The 9843-nt window shown below is 45.8% G+C and overlaps 1 protein-coding gene across 3 annotated transcripts in view; it reads right to left on the bottom strand.

Moving 5' to 3' along the window:
• Nucleotides 1-9843, bottom strand: part of pald1a (phosphatase domain containing paladin 1a) — a 115280-nt gene that overhangs the window by 43856 nt on the left and 61581 nt on the right. For all 3 annotated transcript variants that reach the window (XM_031813075.1, XM_031813074.1, XM_031813076.1), the window contains 3 exons: nt 8759-8899; nt 6901-6972; nt 5322-5462 (listed from right to left, as the gene is read on the bottom strand). In XM_031813075.1, the coding sequence (XP_031668935.1) occupies nt 5322-5462; nt 6901-6972; nt 8759-8899 (354 nt within the window). The remainder of the gene's footprint in view (nt 1-5321; nt 5463-6900; nt 6973-8758; nt 8900-9843) is intronic.

The raw sequence follows: 9843 nt of genomic DNA, 5'->3' as shown, positions 1-9843 counted from the left end.
CAGGAGGCCGGACAGGAGGCCTCCACTACACTGTCAGGAACTAGAGGAGCTGGAGGCTGGATAGGAGGCCTCCACTACACGTCAGGAGACGAAGGAGCTGGATGCTGGACAGGAGGCCTGACAGGAGGCCTCCACTACACTTCAGGAGACGAGAGGAGCTGGAGGCTGGATAGGATGCCGGACCCAGGAGGCCTCACCCTACAACGTCAGGAGACGAGAGGAGCTGGAGGCTGGACAGGAGGCCGAACAGGAGGCCTCCACTACACGTCAGGAAGACGAGAGGGAGCTGGAGGCTGGACCAGGAGGCCGGACAGGAGGCTCCACTACCTTCAGGACGAGAGGAGCTGGAGGCTGGATAGAGGCCTCCACTACACGTCAGAGAGACGAGAGGAGCTGGAGGCTGGACATGAGGCCGGACAGGAGGCCTCCACTACACGTCAGGAGAGAGTGCAGCTGGAGGCTGGACAGGAGGCCTCCACTACACGTCAGGAGACGAGAGGAGCTGGAGGCTGGACAGGAGGCCTCCACTTACACGTCATGAGAACGAGAGGAGCTGGAGCTGCAGGAGCCTCCACTACACGTCAGGAGACGAGAGGAGCTGGAGGCTGGACAGGAGCCTCCACTACACGTCAGGAGACGAGAGGAGCTGGAGGCTGGACAGGAGGCTGGACAGGAGGCTCCACTACATGTCAGGAGAGATTCTAATCATCAGCCATGACAGATATTCTACAAGGAGGATGACCGACTCCTCATTCAACACTCATATACAGCATTTGGATTCCCTCCCACAAAGTGGAAAAAGTTACCTGGTCAGTTTACCTTTCCAGAAAGACACCACACGTTTATAAATGAGAGGTTTACTGTATGTAGAGATGATTACTATGACGGGTAAGTGAGCTGCAAACACTGCAGACTATCGATGAATTGCACATTAAGAAGAATATGTCACAGAGTGGAATCTATTGACGGTGGGAAGCAGTGGCAGGGTTGGACGGCTGCTGTGTTGAGAGAAAGGAAGAAAGAAAGAAAGAGAGAGAGAGAGATGAGAGAGAAGAGAGAGAGAGAGAGAGAGAGAGAGAGAGAGAGAGAGAGAGAGAGGAAGAAGAGAGAGAGAGAGAGAAGAGAAGAGAGAGAGAGAGAGAGAGAGAGAAAGGAAGATGAAGAAAGAAGAAAGAAAGAAAGGAAGAAAGAAGAAAGAAAGAAAGAAAGAAAGAGAGAAAGAAAGAAAGAAAGAGTGAAAGAGAGAAAGAAAGAGAAGAAGAAGAGTGAAAGAGAGAAAGAAAGAAGAAAGAAGAAAGAAGAAAGAAAGAAAGAGTGAAAGAGAAAGAAAGAGAGAAAGAGAGAAAGAAAGAGAGAAAGAGAGAAAGAAAAGAAGAAAGAAGAGAGAAAGAAAGAAGAAAGAAGAGCGAAAGAGAGAAAAAAGAAGAAAGAAAGAGAGAAGAAAGAAAGAAAAGAGAAAGAGAGAAAGAAAGAAGAAAGAAAGAAGAGAGAAAGAAAGAAAGAAATGAGAGAAGGAAAAGGGAGAGAGAAAGAGAAAAGAGAGAAAAAAAAAGAGGAAAGGAGAAAAGGGGGAAGAGAGAAAAGAAAAAAAAAAGAAAAGGGAAAAGAGAGAAAAGGGAGAAAAGAAAAAGAAAGAAGGGAGGAGGGAAGAGGGGAAAGAAAGGAAAAAAAAGAGAAGGAGATAAAGGAAGTAAGGGAAAGAAAAGAAGAAGAAAGAAGAAAGAAGAAGAAAAAAAAAAAAAAAAGAAAGAGGGAAAAAGAGAACAAGGGGAAGGGGAAAGGAAAGAAGAAGAGAAGGGAAAAGGGGAGGAAAGAGAGAAGAGGGGGAAGAAAAGGAAAAAGAAAGAAGCAAAGGAAGAAAAGAGGAAAGAGAGAGGAAAGAGAGAAAAGAGAAAGGAAGAAAAAGAAAAGGAGGAAAAGGGAAAAAGGAGGGGGAAAAGAAAAAGGGAAAAGAAGGAAGAAAGGAGAAAAAAGAAAAGAAAAAAGAAGAAAAAGAAAAAGAAAGGAAAAAAGGGAGAAAGAGAGAAGAAAGAAAGAGTTGAAAGGAAAAGGAAAGGAAAGAAGAAAGGAAAGGGAAAGGAAAGATGAAAAGAAAGGAAAGAAAGGAAAAGAGGAAAAAAGAAAGAGTGAAAAAAAGAAAGAAGAAAGAAAGAGGGAGAAAGAAGAAAGAAAGGAAAAAAGAGTAGTATAAGAAAGAGGAAAGAAAGAGTGAAAAGAGAAAGAAAGAGGAAAGAAAGAAGAAAGAAGAAATGAAAGAAAGAGTGAAAAAGAAAAGAAAGAAAAGAGAGAAAGAAAGAAAAGAAGAAAGAAGGAAAGAAAGAAAGAAAGAAGGAAGAAAGAAGAAAGAAAGAAAGACAAGAAAGAAAGAAAGAAAGAAAGAAAAGAAGAAAGAAAAGAAAGAAAGAAAGAGAGAAATCTGAAGACAGAGAAACAGCTTGAGAGTGAGAGCAGGGGGAAAGAGAGAGAGAGAGACAGAGAGACGGAGGGACAATGAGGCCCATTGATAGTGTGGAGACGGGGCAGGGTACCTCCGGCTGGCCCATGTGCAGTCAGGCAGCCTCAGAGTGCAGCCTCAGTACAGACAGACACACATTGATTACAGTCTGTATTCCAAATGGCAAAAACAGAGAGAGCAGAGCACTGCAGCCCTGTTGAACTTCAACTACAGGATCCCTCTCTCTACACACACACACACACACACACTAGCCGGCTACCAGCCAGTTACTCAACCCTACACCTTAGAGGCTGCTGTCCCATATACTGTACATAGACATGGAAACACTGGTTACTCAACCCTACACCTTAGAGACTGCTGCCCTCTGTACATAGACCTGTCATCAATGGTTACTCAACCCTACACCTTAGAGGCTGCTGTCCCATATACTGTACATAGACATGGAAACACTGGTTACTCAACCCTACACCTTAGAGGCTGCTGTCCCATAAACTGTACATAGACCTGTCATCACTGGTTACTCAACCCTGCACCTTAGAGACTGCTGCCCCACATACTGTACATAGACCTGGAAACACTGGTTACTCAACCCTACACCTTAGAGGCTGCTGCCCCATATACATAGACCTGTCATCACTGGTTACTCAACCCTACACCTTAGAGGCTGCTGCCCCATATACATAGACCTGTCATCACTGGTTACTCAACCCTACACCTTAGAGGCTGCTGCCCCATATACATAGACCTGTCATCACTGGTTACTCAACCCTACACCTTAGAGGCTGCTGCCCCATATACATAGACCTGTCATCACTGGTTACTCAACCCTACACCTTAGAGGCTGCTGCCCCATATACTGTACATAGACCTGTCATCACTGGTTACTCAACCCTACACCTTAGAGGCTGCTGCCCCATATACATAGACCTGTCATCACTGGTTACTCAACCCTACACCTTAGAGGCTGCTGCCCCATATACTGTACATAGACATGGAAACACTGGTTACTCAACCCTACACCTTAGAGGCTGCTGCCCCATATACATAGACCTGTCATCACTGGTTACTCAACCCTACACCTTAGAGGCTGCTGCCCCATATACTGTACATAGACCTGTCATCACTGGTTACTTTAATTATGTCACATAGAGGCAGTATTCTTCTCTATTTTATTTATAAACTCTGTGTGTGTATTGTTAAATATTACTGCACTGTTGGAGCTATTAACATAAGCAATTCACTAAACCCGCAATAACATCTGCTAAATATGTGACCAATAACATTTGATTTATCATCACACACACATCTCAGGAGTCAACCAGCTGTAGTAGTAGACACATAGGACCCTACTCACAATGCTTTCTCAATCAAGAGCTCAAAGAAAGTAGTCAATGTAAACCAGTATATATATTTTTTGTTTTTTACCTTTATTTAACTAGGCAAGTCAGTTAAGAACAAATTGTTATTTTCAATGACAGCCTACCTAGGAACAGTGGGTTAACTGCCTTGTTCAGGGGCAGAACGACAGATTGTCAGCTCGGGGATTCGATCTAGCAACCTTTCGGTTACAAGTCCAACGCTCTAACCACTAGGCTACCTGTCGCCCCTTATTATCATGAGCAACAACATAATATTCATTTCTAACCAGTACTGCACCCTAAAGTCAAAGAATTAACATTAAACAACAACTACTAAACAAACATAGTACTTGTAGATGCTTTTGAGTAGCTTGGGTCCAAGACATGACTAGTCACCTAAAAACAAGAGCATTACTGCCATCTATGGGCCAGGAGTGGAACTGCAGCCATCTATGGGCCAGGAGTGGAACTGCAGCCATCTATGGGCCAGGAGTGGAACTGTAGCCAAATAAAAACAGGAGCATTACTGCCATCTACGGGCCAGGAGTGGAACTGCAGCCATCTATGGGCCAGGAGTGGAACTGTAGCCAAATAAAAACAAGAGCATTACTGCCATCTATGGGCCAGGAGTGGAACTACAGCCATCTATGGGCCAGGAGTGGAACAGTAGCTAAATAAAAAAACATGAGCATTACTGCCATCTATGGGCCAGGAGTAGAACTGTAGCTAAAAAAATTAAACAAGAGCATTACTCCCATCTATGTGCCAGTAGTACAACTGTAGCTAAATAAAAACAAGAGCATTTACCGCCCTCTATGGGCCAAAAGTAGAACTGTAGCTAAAAAACAAAAAGAACAAGAGCATTACTGCCATCTATGGGCCAGAAGTAGAACTGTAGCTAAATAGTCTTGTCTCTCCCATTGGTTTGTACCAGTTCAGGGTCATGCCTTTCAGACTAGAAATGTACCTGTGACACATGACAACCAATGCAACCATTCCCTTATATCAGTGTGATCAAAACAGCCTTCAAAACAGTGTTTTAATGAGTTGACATTATTTGTGTTATTGATAGGTAGTGTAATGTAAAGGCAGGTGTCGCCCTCTACTGGACATGTCTGTAGGTGCAGATGATAATCACTCAGCTGGCTGTCTATGAGGTGTATGGTCTAGTATGGCTGTCTATGGGGTGTATGGTCCTACCTGTCTATAGGTATGTAATGGGAGGGGGGTCCTACCTGTCTGTAGGTACAGATGATTATCTCTCTGAGGTGGTAATGCATGGGGGCCATGGTCTAGTATGGCTGTCTATGGGGTGTATGGTCCTACCTGTCTGTAGGTACAGATGATTATCTCTCTGAGGTGGTAATGCATGGGGGTCATGGTCTAGTATGGCTGTCTATGGGGTGTATGGTCCTACCTGTCTGTAGGTACAGATGATTATCTCTCTGAGGTGGTAATGCATGGGGGTCATGGTCTAGTATGGCTGTCTATGGGGTGTATGGTCCTACCTGTCTGTAGGTACAGATGATTATCTCTCTGAGGTGGTAATGCATGGGGGTCATGGTCTCGCTAACTGAGTCCAGAGCCATGTCCACCTCCCTCTTCATCTGGTGGCCGTCCGGCAGTAGTCTGACTAGCTGCATCACCACCTGTGGACAGACAGAACACACACACTGACTGTCAGACAGGACAGAATAGACACACTGACTGTCAGACAGGACAGAATAGACACACTGACTGTCAGACAGGACAGAATACACACACTGACTGTCAGACAGGACAGAATACACACACACACTGACTGTCAGACAGGACAGAATACACACACTGACTGTCAAGACAGGACAGAATACACACTCACTGACTGTCAGACAGGACAGAATACACACAGACTGTCAGACAGGACAGAATACACACAGACTGTCAGACAGGACAGAATACACACTCACTGACTGTCAGACAGGACAGAATACACACAGACTGTCAGACAGGACAGAATACACACAGACTGTCAGACAGGACAGAATACACACAGACTGTCAGACAGGACAGAATACACACACACACTGACTGTCAGACAGGACAGAATACACACGGACTGTCAGACAGGCAGCGTAGAGAGATGGTGGTAATGTGTTACCATGGACCCCAGGTAGTGTAGAGAGATGATGGTGACGTGTTACCATGGACCCCAGGTAGTGAAGAGAGATGGTGGTGATGTGTTACCATGGACCCCAGGTAGAGTAGAGAGATGGTGGTGATGTGTTACCATGGACCCCAGGTAGAGTAGAGAGATGGTGGTGATGTGTTACCATGGACCCCAGGTAGAGTAGAGAGATGGTGGTGATGTGTTACCATGGACCCCAGGTAGTGAAGAGAGATGGTGGTGATGTGTTACCATGGACCACCAGGTAGAGTAGAGAGAGATGGTGGTAATGTGTTACCATGGACCCCAGGTAGTGAAGAGAGATGGTGGTGATGTGTTACCATGGACCCCAGGTAGAGAGATGGTGGTGATGTGTTACCATGGATCCCAGGTAGTGTAGAGAGATGGTGGTGATGTGTTACCATGGACCCCAGGTAGTGTAGAGAGATGGTGGTGATGTGTTACCATGAACCCTAGGTAGTAAGTAAGTAGCCTTGCCTTTGGCTTGTGCGAACCAGACCGGCTCAGAACGCTGTTTCTGAAGCGTGAAGCAACTTGATGTACCAGTACAACCCCTGGACAGGACACTAGTCTATCACCTCAGTACACCCCCTGGACAGGACACTAGTCTATCACCTCAGTACACCCCCTGGACAGGACACTAGTCTATCGCAGGGCCTTACCCCCAAATCTATCTTATTAATGCAGAGTGACAAGCAGAGATGTATCATGTCCCATTTTTACAGACTTCGGTGTGACTTTGTCAGCCAGACTATTCCAGACCAGAGGAGAATCCTGTCTGTTAGGTGGTTGCTAGGCCACTACAGCTCTAACAATAATGAGCTGTGGCACTATAGTCTCTGCTATGTGGTCAATCTAAAAAACTCTTATGTTTCATTCAAACCCTCTTTTGGTAAAAGTCTCTTATGATTGTTACTCACCTTGAATTCTCCCTTCGTGTACTTGGCATCAGGAACACTGACAATCTCATCGTCACCAAACTCAGGAAAGCCCTATGGCAGAAACAAACCAACAGCAGATGAACATGGCTGTTTTAATACTGGTTTAACAGTTCTGGTAACATCTGCAATGTGTTTATTACACAGCAAATCATCTCACAGTGAAGTGCCAGACAGTGAGAAGTGTAGTCTTACATTGAAGTGCCAGACAGTGAGAAGTGTAGTCTTACGGTGAAGTGCCAGACAGTGAGAAGTGTAGTCTTACATTGAAGTGCCAGACAGTGAGAAGTGTAGTCTTACATTGAAGTGCCAGACAGTGAGAAGTGTAGTCTTACATTGAAGTGCCAGACAGTGAGAAGTGTAGTCTTACGGTGAAGTGCCAGACAGTGAGAAGTGTAGTCTTACATTGAAGTGCCAGACAGTGAGAAGTGTAGTCTTACGGTGAAGTGCCAGACAGTGAGAAGTGTAGTCTTACATTGAAGTGCCAGACAGTGAGAAGTGTAGTCTTACATTGAAGTGCCAGACAGTGGGAAGTGTAGTCTTACATTGAAGTGCCAGACAGTGAGAAGTGTAGTCTTTCATTGAAGTGCCAGACAGTGAGAAGTGTAGTCTTACATTGAAGTGCCAGACAGTGAGAAGTGTAGTCTTACATTGAAGTGCCAGACAGTGAGAAGTGTAGTCTAACAGTGAAGTGCCAGACAGTGAGAGGTGTAGTCTCACAGTGAGGTGCCAGACAGTGAGAAGTGTAGTCTCACAGTGAAGTGCCAGACTGTGAGAAGTGTAGTCTTACGGTGAAGTGCCAGACAGTGAGAAGTGTAATCTTACGTTGAAGTGCCAGACAGTAAGATGTGTGGTCTTACATTGAAGTGCCAGACAGTGAGAAGTGTAGTCTTACAGTGAAGTGCCAGACAATGAGAAGTGTAGTCTTACGGTGAAGTGCCAGACAGTGAGAAGTGTAGTCTTACGGTGAAGTGCCAGACAGTGAGAAGTGTAGTCTTACATTGAAGTGCCAGACAATGAGAAGTGTAGTCTTACGGTGAAGTGCCAGACAGTGAGAAGTGTAGTCTTACGGTGAAGTGCCAGACAGTGAGAAGTGTAGTCTCACAGTGAAGTGCCAGACAGTGAGAAGTGTAGTCTTACGGTGAAGTGCCAGACAGTGAGAAGTGTAGTCTTACGTTGAAGTGCCAGACAGTGAGAAGTGTGGTCTTACATTGAAGTGCCAGACAGTGAGAAGTGTAGTCTTACAGTGAAGTGCCAGACAATGAGAAGTGTAGTCTTACGGTGAAGTGCCAGACAGTGAGAAGTGTAGTCTTACGGTGAAGTGCCAGACAGTGAGAAGTGTAGTCTTACATTGAAGTGCCAGACAATGAGAAGTGTAGTCTTACGGTGAAGTGCCAGACAGTGAGAAGTGTAGTCTTACGGTGAAGTGCCAGACAGTGAGAAGTGTAGTCTTACATTGAAGTGCCAGTCGGTGAGAAGTGTAGTCTTACATTGAAGTGCCAGACAGTGAGAAGTGTAGTCTTACAGTGAAGTGCCAGACAGTGAGAAGTGTAGTCTCACAGTGAAGTGCCAGACAGTGAGAAGTGTAGTCTTACAGTGAAGTGCCAGACAGTGAGAAGTGTAGTCTTACAGTGAAGTGCCAGACAGTGAGAAGTGTAGTCTCACAGTGAAGTGCCAGACAGTGAAAAGTGTAGTCTTACAGTGAAGTGCAAGACAGTGAGAAGTGTAGTCTCACAGTGAAGTGCCAGACAGTGAGAATTGTAGTCTCACAGTGAGGTGCCAGACAGTGAGAAGTGTAGTCTCACAGTGAAGTGCCAGACAGTGAGAAGTGTAGTCTTACATTGAAGTGCCAGACAGTGAGAGCAGCTATGACCATGGCCGTGGTGGTCCTTCCCTTGCCGTTGGAGCAGTTGAACACGAAGGCTGAGTGAGAGTCCTCTGCCAAGGTACTCTTCATGGCCTCCAAGAGCTGGTCAAAGTCCTGAGTAAAACAACACACAGGCACGCACGCACACACAGGCACGCACACACACACAGGCACGCACGCACACACAGGCACGCACGCACACACAGGCGCACACACACACAGGCGCACACACACACAGGCGCACACACACACACACACACGCACGCGCACACACACGCACGCACAACAGATGTGCAAAATTCAATTCTATCATTCATAAAACGTGTAATAACATTCAACACCACTAGAGGGAGAGCAAAGATTTCCATTTTCACCCCCATGAAAACCTGTCACTGTCCTCATATCAGCCCCATGAAAACCTGTTACTGTCCTCATATCAGCCCCATGAAAACCTGCCACTGTCCTCATATCAGCCCCATGAAAACCTGTCACTGTCCTCATATCAGCCCCATGAAAACCTGTTAATGTCCTCATATCAGCCCCATGAAAACCTGTTACCGTCCTCATATCAGCCCCATGAAAACCTGTTACTGTCCTCATATCAGCCCCATGAAAACCTGTTACTGTCCTCATATCAGCCCCATGAAAACCTGCCACTGTCCTCATATCAGCCCCATGAAAACCTGTCACTGTCCTCATATCAGCCCCATGAAAACCTGTTACTGTCCTCATATCAGCCCCATGAAAACCTGCCACTGTCCTCATATCAGCCCCATGAAAACCTGCCACTGTCCTCATATCAGCCCCATGAAAACCTGTTAATGTCCTCATATCAGCCCCATGAAAACCTGTTACCGTCCTCATATCAGCCCCATGAAAACCTGTTACTGTCCTCATATCAGCCCCATGAAAACCTGTTACTGTCCTCATATCAGCCCCATGAAAACCTGCCACTGTCCTCATATCAGCCCCATGAAAACCTGTCACTGTCCTCATATCAGCCCCATGAAAACCTGTTACTGTCCTCATATCAGCCCCATGAAAACCTGTCACTGTCC

This window comes from Oncorhynchus kisutch, unplaced genomic scaffold (assembly GCF_002021735.2).
Source record: "Oncorhynchus kisutch isolate 150728-3 unplaced genomic scaffold, Okis_V2 Okis04b-Okis11a_hom, whole genome shotgun sequence".
NCBI classification, from domain to species: domain Eukaryota; kingdom Metazoa; phylum Chordata; class Actinopteri; order Salmoniformes; family Salmonidae; genus Oncorhynchus; species Oncorhynchus kisutch.
The sequence above is the reverse complement of the archived record's forward strand: the minus strand, read 5'-3'. Positions and strand labels throughout refer to the sequence as shown.